The following is a 19,871-nucleotide window of genomic DNA, read 5'->3' as shown; positions in this document are numbered from 1 at the left end:
CCTCTGGTGCCTGTAGACTTCCTCTGCATTGCACGGTGCAGAAGACTGCACGCGCAGGTTTGAAAAGACGCTGGGCGTGCTCAGACCCGATTCCACATGAAGGGAAGCCCAAGAGGGAACATTACCGTCTCTCTGAAAACCGGGAATTCTTTAAGTTGACTGACGGGTGAGGGTGATATCTTTTTTTTTTTTTCTTTGACTTCTTCTTCAGAGCTTGCTGTCTCCTGTAGCCTTTGGCTTTGGCTGCGAGTATTTTGCGCTGTTCGAAGAACAAGGAGTCGGTGTGCAGTGGGACAACCTCTTGGAGAGTCCCATGCATGAGGACGGCTATAACCTCACCACCTCAGCCTTTATGATGCTCTTTGATACCTTTCTGTATGGCGTGATGACCTGGTACATCGAAGCAGTCTTTCCAGGTAACTCAGAGCTCTGCCTTGTTGTGCTGTCTGCGCTATGCTTGCATGCTGACTTTTGTTACCGCTGTTTTTAAAGCAGCAGGTCCTAAAAAGCACTGCCAAAAAAAAAGGTCGATAAAATGTATTTGCTTTCCCTAGAGTAAGTATTCTGTATGTTTTTCCATTAGTATTTTTTTTCTTCATATCAGAACATTTCTCTTTTCCTGGACAGTTCTGTTCAGGGCTGGGGTTGGTTTAGCCCCTCACCCAGGTATCGGAAGGATGCCCCTACCTCTCTTTCTTCATCCATGCAGTTTATCTAACATGAGCACTCACTGTGTAATGCCGAAACTTTGTGGCATGTACTGCATATTTAAAACAGGATCCTTTTATAAAAGGTTTTTTTTACTAACTCTTAGAAAAACATGAGCATAGCGGAGCTGACTAGATTAATTATCTAGAGGCCCCATGCGGGCCTTCCATCTCCAAACCTCATTCCCACTCAGATTGGTGCAAACCTGAGTGGCTGCTATGAATGTCCTGCCCTACAGAAGACCTGGGTGCAAATCCCAGGTTGTTTGGAGACTGGGGATGCTGCGGAGCTGGCATTCGCAGCCCCGGGTGGAAGGAGTCACGGTCATCATACAGCAGTGACAGCTATTGGCCACTTTTGGGACCCTTAATTGCAGATTTCGGAAAGATCATTGGTGGGTGGCTCCTGCCTGAGGACTGTAGTTCCCGTGACTGAGTTGGGAGGGGGGATATACAGTAAGAGAAGGATCCCCCAGATAGTTAGAAATGAAGGCTCATGATGGCACATCCCAGTGGTGGTTTTCCGTGAGCTGGAAGCTCAATGGAGCAGGTAGAAATTGTCAGGCCAGCCTCCCCACTCCTTAAAATAACCTTAGGAATAAATTTTCAAAGGGGTTTTGCATGTAAAAATAGCATATACATGTATAAGCAGTAGGCACTCGTGGGTATGCCATTTTTAAATATCGCAAATTTACACTCGTATTTTGGGTTTCATGTGTACATTTTACTGGGGGGGGGTGGGATGGGCCGGACTAGGGGTTCACAAGCACATACGATAGTTGCTATTTTGTAAGGGATATCCACGTATATATTGCCAAACTTATTCAGTCACTTTCACACCTGATAATTGATCTGCACAAGTGAAATTGGACTTGTTTGTGGTTTTGGGTGGGAGATGTGGGTGAACTTGTGGGGGAGTTCATGGTGAAGTGCTTGGAGGTGTAGTTGAACTGGAGAAGGACTGAGTGATCTGGAGGAGGTATCGGCGAATTGGTCATTCCAAGTGCACACACAAGTATTTTTAAAATGGTACACACGTACTTTATAAAATACCTACCCTCCATGGATAAATCACGGTTATTATGCGTAAATGTTATATTTTTTTAAACACCTAGAATATACACGTATATGTTTATAAAACGGTAGAGAAAGTTAGCGCTTTCTTGCATTGGAAATAGTCACACAGATTGAAACATAACATCCGTACTTTCAGAACAGAAATTCATGGCATTTTAGAAACTCTGCAGCTCCCACCACACACTTTATAAAATACCAGTATTACGGTAGGCGAAAATGCTGTCCCACGGAGAGGTGTGGAAGTTGGGCTTCCTGTGTACAGGTGGTTCTGGATCCAGCCCAATGGCAGTACTTCTCACTGCTCTGCAGGAGCTCTTGGCTCAGTTCCCAAGCTGCTGTGCAGGCGGGCTGGGGCTGGGGATGCTGCGGAGGTGCCTTTCACTGGCCCTGGGCGGAGGGAGGCTCCAGCATCAAACAGTGCTGGCATCTAGTGGTCGTCTATAGGGCGTAAGGGAGAACCCTAATCTGTCACCTTAATGGCTGGGCTAGACCAGACAGGGATGGGGAGGTGCAAAAGGCATCATAGCCCAGAATAGTCCGTTTGAAATTGGGCTGTAAGCTAAAAAGAAGGGAAACTGCTTTGCCAAAAAAAAAAAAAAGAAAGAAAGGCAGCACTGCTGCTTTAAAGAGAAATGAACATTTATTTTTTTGGATTCATTTTGAGTTTGTAATTCTTTATTTTTATGTTTATAGGCCAGTATGGAATTCCCAGACCCTGGTACTTCCTATTCACGAGGTCTTACTGGTGTGGAGAAGAAGGAAAGGACGAGAACCAGCCGTGCCTTGCTAAGCAGGCAGCCTCTCAGAGTGAGTGCTTCATGGAAGTCCCCCCTGCCTCACCTGTATGCCAGTGCATATTCGCTCTCCTGAGGACCACATCCTCTCTAAGTCATATATTACAGAGTACCGTGCGCCTCGACAGGAAAGTAACATTTGCTATGAGTAATGCCAGGGTACAACTAGAAGGCCTTCCGCGTAATGTTATGCAAGGAGCAGAAAAACAGAGGGACAAAGGGCAGCGGGCTCCTGGCTGCAGAGGGCTTATCACCTCCTTAATAGCCCTGATATTGGGATGACAGCGTGTCAGTGTTTTCCACTGGAAACGTGCCTGCCTCAGAGTTTGCTGCTGACACTGCCAGAAACGTTTGCGAATGTTTGACAGTATGACAGGGCATCTTCCATGCATGTCTTGCTGTATAAGTGAAGGTCCCAAAAAACAAACTGGAAAACGGTCCATCAAAGCCGGAAGGCAAAAAAGATACAAGGTAGACCAGCCGTTTGTGCAAAACTCGGCCAGAGTTGGGCTCTTTCAACGATTGTGCAAATAAAAGTTTCCTTAACCTAAGGCGACAGGTCTATCTTGTATCTCTTCTGCCTGCTGTGTAAGTGTTCATATGTCACTTTGAGGTACTAAGAGTAGACACCCTGGCTCGCACACTCTTCATAACCACCTTGTGGATTGGGATTTTACTGATTGTTCTTAAAGGTAGAGCTTGATAAGCACTACATGCTAGTGGGGGCGGGTTTTTATACAGTCCATGGTACTCACCGACCTGCAGGAACATTTTCAAAGGGAAACTCCATGCAGGGTCTCCCTTTGCAGGAAAAAAGCAGCTCCAGTGTTCCCATGGAAAGACCATGCAGGACTTTCAAAATGCAATCCTCATGCAGGCTTTCCATTCTCCTAACCTCTTTTTGCCCCTCTGGGTGGGGCAATTTTCAGCAGATAAACAGCTGTTTACCTACAGAAAAAGCTTTGAAAATAACTCTCTGGGTTGGCTAGTTGCTAAGCATGGATACCTCAGCATTCATGTACCTCTAGCCTATTTCAGCAGGGCCTCCTTGGGAGCTCCTAATTTCTCCCAGGCCCATGCTTGCCAATTGCTGCATTCACTGATGCTGTCCCAGAGCATTCCTTCCGTCTAAATAAACTTATACCAGGGGTGGTTCAGAACTAACTTTGACACAAATGGTTTTAGCGGCAACTCTTGCCATGTCTATATCTTGAGCACCCGTCTTGTTTTCTCGTTCCGTAGTCTGCATGGAGGAGGAACCCACACATCTCCATCTTGGGGTGTTGATCCAGAATCTGGTGAAGATCTACCGCGATGGCAAAAAGGTGGCCATAGACGGCCTCACTCTGCGTTTCTACGAAGGGCAGATCACTTCGTTTCTGGGGCACAACGGAGCTGGAAAAACCACTACTATGTAAGGATGCAAGAAATATTTTCTTCACTAAACATTGGGGGGGGGCCCAAAGCTATGATCGCCCCCATTGCTGCAGATGTATGTGGGTACAGGTTCCCTTGTACCTTAGAGTGGGTTTTCAAAGGACGAGTACCTGTAGAATTTCCCTCACACACATACACCTGTGTCTACTTTTTCTGTGGGTATCTGAAAATAAATAAGCAAGGGGGTCAAACAGCGTAAGTGCCTCTTGAAAATAAGATTCCCATCTTCTGTTTTGCTCGCCTGATCCAAGTGTACTCCCAGAAGTGCCTGTTTCTCTAAGCCGGCTAAAAACATTGCAAGCTGTGGAAGCCGGTTCGTACTTCTAATGGGACCAAGAAGGGCGGTTTAAAAGTCAGGCCAGTTTACCTGGGGAAATGGTTTCGAAACTGGCCCTAGCGCTAAAACTGTTAACAGTGGAACCCAAACCAGTCACAGGGAGGGTTGTTTCCAAAGCCTGCTCTGAGGGTGGACTAGTGCTTGTAGAGAAATGGGCCCTCTCTGCGTGTGCATAGTGCCGCCACGTGCACAGCTTCAACCTGCAGTGCGGAGAGGTGTGCTGCTGCTGGGGGCAGAGCCAGGGCCAGGGAAGGCTATGCACTTACCCACATACTTTTTATTTGTTTTTTTTTTTCCTTAGGAAAACTGCATGCATGTATCAGCAGGGGTGAATGCGTGCGGGTAAATTTTGGAGGGATGATTTTCCAAGTGAAAGTCTGTGCGCACTTTCCTTATGAAAACTGGTGGAAAGTCGGCCTGGAAAACTTTGTACCAGTGCAGGGCAGTTAGAAAATTAACCACCACCCTGACGAGATTCCTGTTTGTTTGTTTTTTTGTTCATACTGCTCTATCCATGACCAGACACTAATATTTTATTTTATTTTATTTATTTATTTAAAATCTTTTCTATACAGTCGCTAAGTAGTCTACCATCGCAACGGTTTACATGATGGCACATAAATTAATGTAGGGAAAGTGTACTATCGTACATTCTAACAGGTGCCGCCAAAGGTTCGGTTACAATAAATCATTAAAGATAAGAAAAAAAAATTGTTTAGTGAAATAGGTCATGACCGGGTGTACCAGGAAGGTACAGTTTACGGGTAAAATTCACTAATTATAGTGTTACAAATAATTTTTAAAGTGATGTAGAGTTCATGGATCCCTCTACTGCATGTTACTAATTGTTGTGTTCCGGTGCTCTTCTGCCTCTTCCTGAATGTTTTCTAATTTCCCGTCTCTTTATAAAATGCTTGTTTAAAAAGCCATGTTTTTAAACTTTTCTTGAATGCTTTGAGATCTCTTTGTAATCTGATCTCTGTTGGCATTGTGTTCCAAAGTGTGGGGCCTGCTAATGATAAGGCCCTTTCTCTCACTTGGGTTAGTCTCGCTGTTTTTACTGAGGGAATGGTCAGGAGTGCTTTATTTGCTGATCGCAGGTTTCTGTGTGGGACGTGTACTCGTAATGCTGTGTTAAGCCAGTCCGATTTTTCATCATGTATTAGCTTATGTATGGTACATAAGGCTTTGTATTTTATTCTGTGTTCTATGGGTAGCCGGTGTAATTCCGCTAGGGTTTCTGTTATATGGTCCCTCCTTCCTTTTCCAGTTAGTATTCTAGCTGCAGTGTTCTGTAGTATTTGAAGCGGTCTCAATGTTGTATATGGGAGACCTAGTAAAAGTGCATTGCAATAGTCGGTGCTGGAAAAGACCAGTGCCTGAAGTACTGTTCTGAAATGATCTGGTGTTAGTAGTGGTTTTAGCCTTCTGAGGATCATTAATTTTGCATAGCCATCCCTTACCTTCAGTGAAATGTGTTGTTTTAGGTTGATTTCGGGGTCCATTATTATTCCAAGGTTACGAACTTTTCCAGCTAGTTCAATTTTCTGGTTGTCCTTCAGGATTATTGGTGTTTGGCTGATTTCAGTATTTTTTCGTTCTAAGTGTAGGAATTCTGTTTTATCAATATTAATCACAAGTTCCATTTGGTTTAGTAGTTGCCTTATAATGTTTAGGTACATGTTAGCTAGGTTTAGTGTTTTCTCTAGAGTATCTTCTATGGGTAGGATTAGTTGAATGTCGTCTGCATAGATGTAATGTATGATTCCCAGTCCTGCAAGCAGATGGCACAAGGGCAACATGTATATGTTAAAGAGGGTTGCAGATAGGGCTGATCCCTGTGGTACTCCTGTTTTGAGATTTTAAACTTATGTCTGATCTCTTACCTTGCCACTCCAGCCATTATGAATCGGTAAACTGGGGTGCTAGCCTGCTCATCCTAGGAACCCCCTGCAGGGGCCTCGTTACTGCATGTGATGGTGCATAGTGCAGAAAGCAGAAGGGCAAACACAGGAGAAAAGTGTCTTTCATTCCAATTTTTGGAAAATAGGATTCAGCCCTAAGAAAAGGCGACTCACATTTTTTTTTCTGAGCAGGAAAATCAAGTATTTTAGAGCAAAAGGAGATGAAAAGGAATTGAGAAATAAGACCCCTAACAAAGGAGCATTTAGTGCCTGGAGTCAGGCAAGTTAATCTTTTGAAGATTCTGGCTAGTGCAACTGCTTTACAGCAGTCTGGAAGGTGGGACACCACGTTAGGTTTTCTTACGATGCTGATGTAACCTTCTGATGGTAGAAGATAACAAGCTTGTTGGCTTAAATAAAACAAGGCAGCTGGGTGTCATTTCTAGATCAAGGTCTAACTGTGAATTGGTATTGGCAGCTGGCCCATGCCTTCAAACTGCAATCATCTGCCCGGCTTTTCCATCAGGATAAGGAAGGAGAAACCTTGAAAATGACAATGAGATTAGAAGCTGGAAGGCCCGAGCTGTGCCGCAGAGGCAGATCTGAGAAATAGAGGGTGGGATGTTTGTATCCTACGTGATGTGGTTTTAGTGACAAGGCCAAAGCAAATTTTTACTCAACACACGGTTAAACTCTCATTGCTGGAGGATGTGGTTAAGGCAGTTAGTGTAGACGGGTTTAAAAAAGGTTTGGCTAAGTTCCTGGAGGAGAAGTCAATAAACCATTGTTAACTAAGCACACTTAAGAAATAGCCATTGCTTATCATTGTACGTTAGCAGCATGAGATCTATTTACTGTTTGGGATCTTGCCAGGTACTTGTGACCTGGATTGGCCACTGTTGGAAACTAGGATTATTGGACCCTCGGTCTAACCCAGTATGGAAACTTTATTTCGTATGTTATGTTGTAAATTTCTGACAGGGGTCAATATTCAAAAACCTGCTAGGCAGGTTATCTGTACACAGATTTTCAGCCGTACTTACCTGCAGCTGGATATCCAGCTAAATTTACTCACTCAGACATTGAGCGGGCCAGATTTGGGGCTGCCAGTTGCATGACTGGGGTTGTTCAGCTAACATTAGCCAGTATTGTGCTAGCTATCCCAATTTGAAAGCCTGACCCAAGCTCTTTCGTTCCCCCTGGCTAACTTTCTGTGTCTTGTGCTTTTAACAGCACAGATGTAGCCAGTTAAAGCTGGGTAAAGCTTTTGAAGATCGACCCCCCTGATAGATCTGTACTCTTGCAGTATCCCTCTTCCCACAGGAGCGTTAGTAGTTACTACTTCTCGGCTGTTGTAGTTGGGTCTAGTTTCGGTGTCCTTGGAACTGATGCCGTGGTGGCTGAAGAGGCTTTCTGCTGCCATATTTGTGCAGTGAGCAGAGAATGGGAATTACCATGGGGAGTTATGCAAGCCTTGGACCCTCCAGGCAACTATAAAGATGTCAGACTTACTAATTGCAAGTGAAATCTTGTGGGTTTTAATTTTGTTGTAACATTATGAGGGGGTTTTTTGTTGTTTTTTTTGTACGCCTCACGCTTCATGGAATTTCTTTACAGGTCCATCTTAACAGGTTTATTCCCCCCAACCCGGGGCACAGCATTCATCCTGGGGAAGGACATCCGCTCTGAGCTCAGCTCCATCAGGCAGAACCTGGGAGTCTGTCCGCAGCACAACGTCCTCTTTGACGCGTGAGTGCTTTAACGTGGCCGACAGATGGGGATGTTTTATTTCCTTCTACTTGACACTGCGGCTTTCAAATGCCAGCCTCCATTGACGGAGCTAAGAAATGGGAAGCTGTCCCATCCAGATACTTTCCTGCGGCAGCGGTGGTGCGCTTGGGTCAATTGCTGTGTATCCTCCCCTCCCCTCCCCCCCAACCAAGGTTGGACCTTCTTTGTGCTGAACGCACTCTTCCTGCTATATTAATATAGGAGATCCCACCACATTACCAGGGATTGCACTTTCCCGTTCCCGTTGGTTTCAAGGGGATGCTGCTGAAAGGGGTAATGTTTCTTAGTCAAGTTCTCTCTCTTTCCCCACTTAATTTTTCGCCTTTTTTTTTTTTTTTTAATTAAGCTGATTTTTGGAAACACTGCATACCTTGGTTTCCAACTACAAGTATTTTCACATAGCACAGCTGACCAACCTCTTGAGACTGCCCGTGGGAGCCCAGTTGCTTGAGTGCTTGTGAGGGAAGAGAGAGAGAGTTAAAGTGGGTTTCGGTAGTGGTGCTGGAAAGGCTTACACGAAGGAGAAGGTTTGTTGGGAAGGGGTCCAGTGCATTGGCACAGTGACGGAGCACGTCCCCTTATCCAGTAATGCAGGAGGCTTCTGCCGTGCCTGTTCACCTCTTCTTTAGGTTGACCGTTGAGGAGCACATCTGGTTCTACGCACGCTTGAAAGGGTTGCCCGAAAGCAAGGTGAAAGCAGAGATGCAGCAGATGGTGGTTGATGTTGGATTGCCTCACAAGAAGAAGGCTAAAGCAAGCCAGCTCTCAGGTACTACAGAATGCAAAGCCATAGGTTTGCGTCTGTCTTGTCAAACATGTCCCCCCTGCCAGCTGTCTCAAAGCCAGCAGAGCTATCTGGCAACCTACTGATGAAAACTGATGACTTTATGTTTTATTATGGTTGCCATTAGCCATATGGACTTTGGATTTCTGCCCCATTTGTATCACACTAAATGGTTATGGACTGGCATGGACCACAGTTCAGTTTCCCACGGGGCTCTGTTTCCATCAGTGAAGCCCCAAAGAGTTGACGGATTGCAACCCATTGCATCCCACAGCTTTTCAGTGGACAACCATGTAAGGTCAGAGGCCTGGGACAGAAATAAGGACAACAACATGTTCTTCCTCTGGCTCTTCTCTTGAGCCTGATCCTTTTCAAATACATTTACTGGTTTATGCAGACAGGCCTGGCGCGACCGAGTGTGCATACCGTGCATTTGCACGGGGCAGCACACCCAGGGGAGGCAGCGAGCCGGTGGCAGCAGGAGAGGCCGTGGGCTGCCAGCAGCCAAAGAAGGAGAGAGATGCAAGCCACCGGCATTCAAGCCACTGGCGGCCTTCAAGTGCACACGTAAATGGCCCGACTCCATTTACATGTGCACTTGTGCACAGCTTCTGCTCTCCCCTCCCCAATCAGGAAGGCCCGTGAGAGAGAAAAGCGGTGGGGGCAGGAGAAGGACACTTGGTGCATTGGTTTGCCTAGGGCGGCTGAGCTCCTTGCATCGGTCCTGACCGGGGGGAGGGGAGGGACGCAGCATGGAAATTGTTTGCACGAGGCAGCATAATCGCTAGCACCAGCCCTGTATGCAGCACTCCACATTATGGGAGGTAATTTTTAAACCCTAAGGCTAACTTGCAGGTCCACAGGTGCGGCAAACAGATTTTCAATAGGGAAAATCTGGGGGCCAGTCAGCGCCGCAGCTACTTCAGTACCCGTAACCTTTGTACCTTCCTAACAGCAAGTTCCAAAGTCTGTACTATAAACTGTGCCCAGGGATTTACAAAATAAATCTCCGCATGTTGTCTGCTGGCCCCCTGGCCCCATCCCTTTGCAGTGCAGGTAAAAGTACTTTCACCCACCAAAGGGGAGTGTAGTTTTCAATCAGCTGCCTAGATAGATACCTGGGTAAAATCCATTTAAAAAGTCTTTTCTGTTAAAGTCTCCTCTACATAAGGCCACTCTCTTCTTAGTAGTATCTCTCTTCACCGATTAAGGAGGAATACTGACACCCACGTGCTTATTTCAACAGGTGGCATGCAGCGAAAGCTCTCCGTGGCCTTGGCCTTTGTTGGCGGTTCCAAGGTTGTCATTTTAGATGAGCCAACAGCCGGGGTGGATCCTTACTCCCGCAGGGGGATATGGGAACTGCTGCTGAAGTATCGACAAGGTACCAAATTTGTGCTTCATTTCGTGATTTCAGGTTGGATTGTTTTCAAGCCCCATTCAGCAACTTATTTGACAGCAACATGGCCCAGCAGCCACCCAGCATTGCGGCACAGGAGGTCAAAGTTTGATTCCTGTATACGTATTCTGTTCTCTGGGCCTTCTGAGGCTCGAGTTGCCCCAGAGGCATTGTTGACAGCCAGTGGTTACAATCGTTGCACAACAGCTCAGGAGTGCCTGTGTGCTGGGTTCTGGAGGGAACTGCGCAGTCTGTGCCTCTTGGCTGGAAAACGGTTGCCACTATGGCTGTCCCGAACAGAAGGAGAAGTAAATGTCCTGAAAACTGCAGATGAAGGCGTCTCACTCATTCTTCAAATTAAAGTAGGTTCAGTTGAGCTAGAAACTCAAAAGACCAGGAAGAAACTACCTGGCCAAAAGAGGAAAAACAACCTTTAGATCTGTGGACAGATAAGTAAATCAGAACGAGTATCTGCTTATTATACTTATCGTATTTCATGACTAGAAAAACATCCCTCCCCCATTGCATCTCACACTCTGTACATGCTGCACCCTCCTTCTGTAATGAGTTTTTGGATTTGTTCATTTTAAGAGGTCTAACTATTTGTTGCTTCTTTTTGGGTTATTAGTAATTGCTCTACAAAGAATGTTTTACCTAGGGCAAGACTTCGCAACCTGTCCTGGGACCCCCCCCTCCCCCACAGCCAGCTGGGTTTTCAGGATCCCCAAAATGAATGTGCTTGAGATAAATCTGCATTATCCTGAAAACTCGTCTGGCAGTGAGGACCCCCAGGACAGGTTTTGGGATGCCCTGATATCCAGGGCTTCCTCCTTGATCGGAGCTAAAATTGGAATACATGAGCATGTTTGCCTTTTAACCTTTCTGCGAGACTAAACCACGCGACCAGCCAGGAAAAAAAAATGTGGATTCTGCTAAAACGCACCTTCTGGCTGTGAACAGAAGCACTGCCTCAGCTGGGAAAGAGAGCGCGGCTAGGGAGCGGCTGACAGTATCTATGGAGCCAAGAAGAAAACTTTGCCTTTCTTGCAGCTCCGCGAAGCCTTTCTTCCAGGCATGAAAAGCACACACACAGAGAGCTCAGACACTGCAGCTTTCATCCCGTTTTTAGAAGCTCATCTTTTTATTTCTCTCCTGCACAACTCCGTCCTGTTCTCTGAAACATTTCCCCCCTGTGGTTTGCGCGAGGAAATGACGTGAGGGGCTCGTGGTGACCGCAGCAACAAGACTTAAAAGAGCGGATTTCTTTCCTTTCCCTTTCTTTCTTCATGTAATTGTCTTTGTAGGAGGAAAGGAAATATGGTAATAGTAACCTCCGGCTAGGATGAGGATTGTGTGGTAGGACACCCCCCTGCCACCTCGAGAGCTCAGATTCTGCTCGTTATTCTTTTAAATTAACTGTCTGCCTAAACAAGCTGTCGCATTGTGCCCTTTTCCGGCCCCTATAGTTGTACGCTAGTCTTGTGATAATAAAGCTGTTGTGAGGCTCTTCAGTTATGGTCCGGGAAGAAGCAGTTGGAGAACAGGGAAGGGGGGGGGGGGGGGGGCGTTTGTGCTGAGTCGCACCAGTATCAACAGCTCCTTTGTGAGAGGCTGTTGCGATGTTTATGGAAATGTGCTAAAAAGGGAATCTCCTCATAACTAGGGATTTCCTACCAAGCGGGGACGGAAAGGAGACAGTGGAGGAAGTCTCTCTGACTGTCAAAGACATGTGGCGATGTAGAACAAAAAAAAATAAAATATATATATATATATATAAGGAGCAAAACCAGCTCCCGTGGCTCGGCGGCACTGTTGTGCGGAAGGGCGTGGGTTCAAGTCCCAGCTCAGGCCCTTCTGCTCCCTGGCCTGGCCGGGGAACTCGCAGCCCCCTGGCGGCAGGGAGGCATAAGTCATTGTGCAGTGGCGACACCTAAGGGCCACACTGAGGGCTCGTGACTGCAGGACTCTGGAAGGAGTTCCCGTCCATGGCCCCCCCCCCCCCCCCGGCCGAGGGCTGTCCCACCATAACTGGAGTAAGGAGCGGGGTACCTGGGAATGAAAACAAATGGCACCATATCCCAGCCTGGCTTTCCATTCATTTGGAAGCACGGCGGAGCAGGCGGAAAGCACAAGGAAGAAATATATGAGGAAACTAGATAACCATAAATCTTAGCATATTATAATATGTATGTACTATGTATTTATTTGTGCATGCAATGTGTGTATCTGTATGTCAGGGATGCATGAAATAGTTGCTTACAATGGAGGCAGTGCATGCAAATCTTTCTCATGAATTCATTGTGGATATCCCAACTACCAGACCTGTCTGCGACTGGAGGACTGGAGTTGGCCACCACTGATTTATGTAACAATGAAGCATGCAGCCTTCAGACTTAAAACAGCACAGTATGTTTTAATAAGATATAATATTGGTGATAAAACCTTTGGCTTAGTTCAGGTAGTATATGGTAGAAACAACTTTTACAGTCTGTACAAGCATGTTTTCCGCATATCCTGCACTAGTGTGCCAAATGCTTCCTCCCTCTCTGATGTTGGGATGAGCGCCGTAAGCAGGAGGTGCACAAACAGGTAACTGCTAAACATTTTTATATCTCTTAATGCTGTCTTCCTTGGCAGGCCGCACGATTATCCTCTCCACCCATCACATGGACGAGGCAGACATCCTGGGGGACCGGATCGCTATCATATCCCACGGCAAGCTCTGCTGCATCGGCTCCTCGCTTTTCCTGAAGAACCAGCTGGGGACAGGCTACTACCTGACCCTGGTCAAGAAGGACGTGGACCCGTCCCTGAGCTCCTGCAGAAACAGCAGCAGCACCATGTCTTATCTGAAAAAGGTACGGTTCGCTGCTACCTGCCGGGGCATTTCCTGCAGAACCTCTTCCACGACCATTGCAGCCCCATTGCCCATGACGGGCATTAACGGGAAGGAACGAGAACAAGGTCTTCCGCTGCTCCCCACATGCTTGGCAGTGCCTCATGTGGGGACTTTGCTTACCCAGCGAAGAGGTAGCCTATATCCTTCTTTAGGAGAAACTGTGTCCCCCCTAATAACTTTGTGTTTGATGACCTAGTCACACCAGTTTTGTAGGACAAGATGAGTAACGTTTTTTGGATGCACGTGTGTATCACAGAAAGTTAGCTCCAATAGATCTGCGTGCAACTTTTTGTTTATTTTCTGAGACGATATGTGCATGTAAAGTTGTTTGGGTTTTTTTTTTTTTTTGGGGGGGTGGGTTTAAAGCTCCTTTTCTTTAGCCACTTTCCACTGTTATAGAAAGTTGGATGGCTGCTTATGTGTGTTGACCATTGCCAAAACACTTCAAATGCCTGACTACAGCCATGCGCCCGCAGAAGAGGAGGCTTTAGAAAAGGAGTCAAACCCCCAATAAAGTGTGCATTTTTAGAAAGATTTCCAATGAAACATAAATAAAAATATAAGGAAGAAATTGTAATTGGTCCAAACAAGACAGAAGACGAAGGGGCAAAACTAATGAGCAAATAGATCAGAGACTAAACAGAGGCTAGCTGAAGTTGTAGGAAATTAGCTGTGGCTGGCACTAGCATCGCAGAGTAGAGAAGCGCAGACAATAGTTTGTCCCTTGCTGGCTGTGGTTACCAGCTGGCTCCAGGTCATATAGGCATGCTGAGCCAGTCCTCATTGCCTCTCTGGATTATGGGTTCCAGTTTTTCTGAAGAAAATCAGGACTTCAGGCAGCAGGTTAATCTGTGACTGGCTCAGTGTGACCCGGAGTCAACTGCTAGCCCAATCGATGAGGTTCCATATGATCAGCACCCTCATTACCAGGGTCAGATTCACTTGAGAGTTTTCATCCAGTCCAGGGTTTACCTCGTTGCATGTAGGAACTTGTAGTTTTTGCTTTTCTTAGGGACTGCCATAGGGAAATCGAAAATACAAATCCCTGCATGCAACGGGGGAAACCCTGGACTGAATGGAGCCAGTTGGCAACCCTACTCATTAGCGCAGCATGTCGGTCCTCTCCCGTCCTCGTGGAGGGCGATGTCTCCTGCATGCAGGGCAGCCAGAGCTCTCGTCAGGACGAGGAGCGTGCTGCATGCTCGGCTGACCGTGAAGAGCAGACCGATGCGTGCAGTCGGCCAGTCACTTAGGATTTCCTTTTTCCACCAGGAGGACAGCGTTTCTCAGAGCAGCTCGGATGCCGGACTGGGCAGTGACCACGAGAGCGACACGCTGACGATAGGTAAGCACCAAAACGATGGCTACCTCCTGTCTGTCGGCCACCTCTTCTCACTGCTATCCAGGCCCAGCAGGGCTGAGATTTATTTATTTATTTATTTATTTATTTATTTATTTATTTATTTATTGAAGGCTTTTATATACCGACTTTCTTGATACAAATCAAATCAACTCGGTTTACATCGAACTAAGCAGTAACTATAAATAACCAATCAACAAGAGACAATTTAAGGAGCATAAAAGTTACATTATAACAAGGAAGCCTTAACTGGGAGTGGGAAATAAAGAGAGGGTGAAGATGATATGCTTTGACATACAGGATTACATGCTGAAGGAAACGTTCCCTGTAAATGGCCTGTCACATTCTAGACATGGCACAGCAAGGCATCGGTTGCAAAATTCTGTGCAAAGTGTACTTTAAACGAATCAAAACAACTAAAACAGTATGACCATGCATAGATACAAATATATGCATGTGTATAAACCTGGGGGGGGGGGGAATGAAGCACTTTGTCTGCACTTTTTAACATCAACTGATAAAGCAGATTTTGACAGGGATATGAATTTGAAATAAGAATTATTTAGTAAATTTCACAAATAAAAATACTAAGTTTATGGTTAGGCCAAGCTCTTCTCTTGGGTGTCAGTGACAGAAGTATTTGGCTAGATTAAGAGAGGCCACTGTATTCCAACAAATCAAACTCTGGTCTTTTGAGCTGGGGCTTCCGTGAGCAGACTCCCTCATCTTGCTCTATGTTCTGCTAACAAGGAGGGAGTTGGGCCTCTCTGCCAAAACCATTTTTTCAGAAAACCTTTTTTCAGATTTCTGTGTCATTTATGATCAGCTCAGAGGGTTATAGGAGCCATAGAAACATTAGAGTCCACCGTTTCTAAAAGCCACAGGTACTAGTACCAGGCCCCCCAAAATCTCCGTTTGCAGAGTCCGATCCTTGGTACTAGCTGGAATCTACAGACTTTGCATTTCTCTGAGCTGGACTATAAAAATACAGGAGGTCTGATTTGCCATTCCTTCCTCTAGATGTTTCTGCTATTTCCAGCCTCATTAACAAGCACGTTTCGGAGGCCCGGCTGGTAGAGGACATTGGGCATGAGCTGACATACGTGTTGCCCTACGAAGCCGCTAAGGAGGGCGCTTTTGTAGAACTCTTCCACGAGATTGACGATCGGCTGTCTGACCTGGGTATATCCAGCTACGGCATCTCAGACACCACGCTGGAAGAGGTGCGTGGGCTCCGAGCCTCCTTCACTGTGGCATATACTGTGTATAATAAGCACTGGGGCCTTTAAATTGGGCCCTGAATTCATGATCCAACAAAATTTCACATGAGCATTCCCTGAGTGTCCTGTGCTAATGATCAAGGGAGACTCAAGGAGATGGAAGGGCTTTTCATACACTTTAATAATAGTGATAGCAAATGGAGAAAAAGACTGAAACACAGTACTGCGAGTATAAAAATAGGCATATTTTCAAGTATTTCCCTTTTATATTAGTGATTTCAGCACAATATTTGATTTTATTTATTTTAGAGTATTTATAACCCACAGTTCCAGTAAAAATCGCCCCTTGTGAGGAACAAAATAACATCTATAAAATAGTAAAACTCGGATAAAAAATAAATCATGCGTAAAATTGCATCTGTTACAATGACAGCAAAATAAAATAAACAAAGCAGCAAAATATCAAGGAGCAGCAGGTACCAAGACACTGATAGTCACTGATCGTGTTCCAAAGGCCTGGTGGAAAAAATAAGCTTTCATTTTCTTCCTGAACATTAAATAGTCTCTTTCTCGGTAGCAAATCTGTAATGAGTGTACACCTCTGACTTGTTTCTGTTAGCTGTTAGAAAATGTAACCATACTCATGCTTAGCACACCCTTTTAGGAAGTTGTCTCCTTCAGTACAGGATCTGAGGACTCCGTTAGCATTAGAACTTTTATTTGAATTGTAATTTTGGTCTGGCAATTCCTCTTGCAATTTTGGGCTTCCAGCTGGACCAGAATTGGCTTATATCAGGGCTCCGGTGGCACCACCACAAGCCTTCATTTGCCACTACCCAGGATATTTCCCACTGCCTTTTGAACCCTCTCTAGCCCAGCCCTCACAGTGACAGTACATGGCTGAGATTCCTTTCAGAAACCTGGATCTGGCCACCAGGTGTCACTGTTGAACAATGGTAACTAAATGAAGGCAGATGAAGACCAAGGTGATCTGTCCAGTCTGCCCAGATGAGATTCATCCAATTGGGTAGATGCACATCTAAAATCTCTTACTCAACTCCTCCCTCCATATCTTTTATCTGTCCTCTCAACTGTTTTCACACCACTGTCCTCCACATCTGTCTCAAGCATGTCCAAAATCTATCACAGTGCTGGCCACCTCCATTTCCTACTAGCAGCCCATTTCATGATATGCCACCTTTAACCTTATCTCTAAAAAAAAACAACCCCAAAAAAATAAAGCCTAATTCTTAAGCCAATACCCAGCGTCCCTTCCCCCTATGCTAGCTCTAATTCCATAGCATCTCTGCCTGAACTGAACCAGGAAGCGGAAACTGCACCCGAAAATCCAACTTGGGCCTTCTGCATGGCAGTGCACAGCACTTAGAAACATAGAAACATGATGGCAGAAAAAGACCGGATGACCCATCTAGCCTGCCCGTCCAGCCACTTCATTTAGCTTTATAATCCCCAACACTCCCTCAAAGATCCCCTATATGTATCCCATGCTTTCTTGAATTCAGATGCCACTGAAGCCCAGGTCTACTGTCCCAGTGTAATACTTTTAAATCCCTTTTCATCCTTGCTAAGAGATGGTGGGGTGAACCTCTGATGCTTCACTTGTATTTTCAAATTGCACTCCGTTGGTCTGCTGAAGAGTTCTGATAAGAAAAGAGATTTTGCTGCATGTGCACATCATTCTTGTTTTATAAGTGGATTAGGAAGGATGCATATGAAATTATACAGTTCAGAAAATAGTAATGTGTGGTTAAAGGGAAAAAAAAGTTGCTGGGCTTAAATAAAAAAAGCCATATCCATTTAGAAACAAGCATTATGGATTGTTTACATAGCAAACAAAACTGCCTGTGAAATGCATTCCTCACCATGAGTTTGTTTCTAATCATAGGGCCATGGGAAAGACGTCATGACATAAGCATTGTATTTATATTTTGTTGATTTACTCTTTTTGTTTCATATACATTGTTCAGATATTTCTCAAAGTGGCAGAAGACACTGGTGTGGATGCAGAGACCTCAGGTAAGCCTAGCGCCAAGAAGGGCTTCTATCCATACAGTGACTCTTTTCTCCTGGGCAATCCAGATCATTCTCTGCCGTTTCCCAGGGATTGTTTCATCCCTGTTTTCCCTTTTCCTATTGTTGCCTTATCATCCAGCATGAGAACGTGTGATGCTGTTCGGTCCCCGATGGAAGGAGCTCGTTTTCTGTGGTTACACTGGTTTCCACTGGTTTTAATTCACTAGTGACAAAAAAGCCAAGAAAAACCACCATAAAATACTTTAAAAAGCATTGCTGAAATTATTTTAAGCCTGTCTGATTAAACACTTAAGCATTTAGCTTCTTCACAATAGCTGGGTGTTCATGATTGAGTTTCTAGTTTAGGATTCCTTGTGGAAAAACAGTGACTATTTTGTTTTGACTGAGTAAGTTACCAAACCTCTTTTGGTTTCAGATGGCACACTGCCCACCAGGAGGAAAAGATATGGTTTTGCAGACAGACAGAGCTGCCTTCGGCCGTTCACGGAAGATGATGCTTTTGACCCAAATGATTCTGATGTGGATCCAGGTAAATCTGAATGTTAGTTCATGGTGATCATTCTTTCAATGCTGTTTGTTCTGTTTTATCCTTTTTGCAAAGTCTTTCACATTGCTCCTAGCTCTCCTCAGAGGTACCTCAAACGCAGCCTCAAGTACTTTTCTCATCTTCTTCCTCTTTCCCTCAGTTCTCTTCACATGTGGGAAGGGACTGTAATGCTGAACAGGAGATGTAGATGGGCAGACTGGATGGGCCATATGGTCTTTATCTGCTGTCATGTTCTGTATTTCTGTGTGTCTGGACTCAGGATTGTGGTGACGTGTGGACAAGAGATCTTGGCAAAACTACTTATAGTGAAACTCCTTGGGTGGCCGCTAGGTGTCATCAAACTATAACTTGACTCAATCCACCCATTCCTGACTTGTGGGTGCTAATGTTAACAGCCCAAGGAAACACGAGCTTAAGCATGAGAAATGCCATACTGAGTCAGACCAAGGTCCATTGACCCCAGTATCCTGACTCCAACAGTGGCCAGCAAGTACCTGGCAGATCCATGAAACAGACCTTTTTCCTGTTACTCACTCCCAGGAATAGCAATAGCTTTCTTTAATCTACCTAAGCTAATAATATGTTAGGGACTTTTTCTTCAGGTCTTGCCAAACCTCTTTTAAGCCCTGCTATGCTAGTTGCCTTTACCTTAACCCAAATCTTCTGGTAAGACACCCTTACAGCTGGTACACTGTATTATTCTTGAATTGTGCATCTCCCTTGTTTTTCTCTGTTGGTGCAAACATGGCATAGCCTGATAACTTGCAGTCTCAGCAGACCTGTAAGGATCAGTTGGAATTTCGACCTGTGGACCCTGACGGCGAGAGGCGGGAGCTCTAGAGAGAGAGAGCCATTTGTACCTGTGAGGAATTGGGGAAGTATTTGGGGTTGGGTGCCATCCAACCCAGATTCCATTGGCTGTTTTGAAGCTGCTCTTAAGGGGTGACCAGCATTAGGCCCCATGCTAGTATGTGTCCCTGGAAGTGGCATTTTTTTAGAGATCTGAACAAGCTACAGTATTTCAAACTGTTTTGGGTCACCTTTACAGATTCCTGGTAAGGGGAAAACAGCATTATAACTTATTTTGGTTGCATCATCCCACAAGTATAAGTCAGAAAGGGTCTTATGTTTGTGAATTTATTGTTTACTTGTATTAAGCTCGCCGTTGGGAAAGAAACATACAGATGATGTGTTTAATGAGAGGCCACTGACATAGACCTGGCTTATATGGCAGCAAGCGTTTGGAGATGGCAACTCTGAAGCCAAGCTGCCTGGCATGACACTACCAGAGTGCTAACCCTTTCAGTAAAACTATGGCCATAACCTTAAAAAAAAAAAAAAAAATATTGACTTGTTTGGATGGTTCAAGTTTGTGATTTGTTGAGTTCCCAATCCAGTTTCCTGGCATGTGAACCCATCTTGATGGACCAGCTCCCTCTACATACAATTGCAGGAGAAGAGAAAAGTCTGTGTGATGCGGGAACCAGATGTTAGTGATTAGGATTTCCTGGAATTTGTCTTTACATACCAGCTAAACTTTCAAACACACAAAAAAATCCC

General features: G+C 45.3%; 1 protein-coding gene across 2 annotated transcripts in view; it reads left to right on the top strand.

Moving 5' to 3' along the window:
• Positions 1 to 19,871, top strand: part of ABCA1 (ATP binding cassette subfamily A member 1) — a 212,039-nt gene that overhangs the window by 107,842 nt on the left and 84,326 nt on the right. The window contains exons 17-27 of one of the 2 annotated variants that reach the window (XM_029604407.1): positions 212 to 416; positions 2,478 to 2,591; positions 3,821 to 3,992; positions 7,874 to 8,005; positions 8,677 to 8,816; positions 10,078 to 10,215; positions 12,868 to 13,088; positions 14,405 to 14,474; positions 15,510 to 15,712; positions 17,698 to 17,746; positions 18,180 to 18,293. In XM_029604407.1, coding sequence (XP_029460267.1) covers positions 212 to 416; positions 2,478 to 2,591; positions 3,821 to 3,992; positions 7,874 to 8,005; positions 8,677 to 8,816; positions 10,078 to 10,215; positions 12,868 to 13,088; positions 14,405 to 14,474; positions 15,510 to 15,712; positions 17,698 to 17,746; positions 18,180 to 18,293 — 1,558 coding nt within the window. Of the gene's footprint in view, positions 1 to 211; positions 417 to 2,477; positions 2,592 to 3,820; positions 3,993 to 7,873; positions 8,006 to 8,676; positions 8,817 to 10,077; positions 10,216 to 12,867; positions 13,089 to 14,401; positions 14,475 to 15,509; positions 15,713 to 17,697; positions 17,747 to 18,179; positions 18,294 to 19,871 lie in introns of both variants that reach the window. The other variant, XM_029604396.1, reaches the window with a different exon arrangement.

The sequence above is a fragment of the Rhinatrema bivittatum genome, chromosome 1 (genome assembly GCF_901001135.1).
Source record: "Rhinatrema bivittatum chromosome 1, aRhiBiv1.1, whole genome shotgun sequence".
Taxonomy (NCBI): Eukaryota; Metazoa; Chordata; class Amphibia; order Gymnophiona; family Rhinatrematidae; genus Rhinatrema; species Rhinatrema bivittatum.
This window is presented reverse-complemented; position numbering and strand designations above follow the sequence as displayed.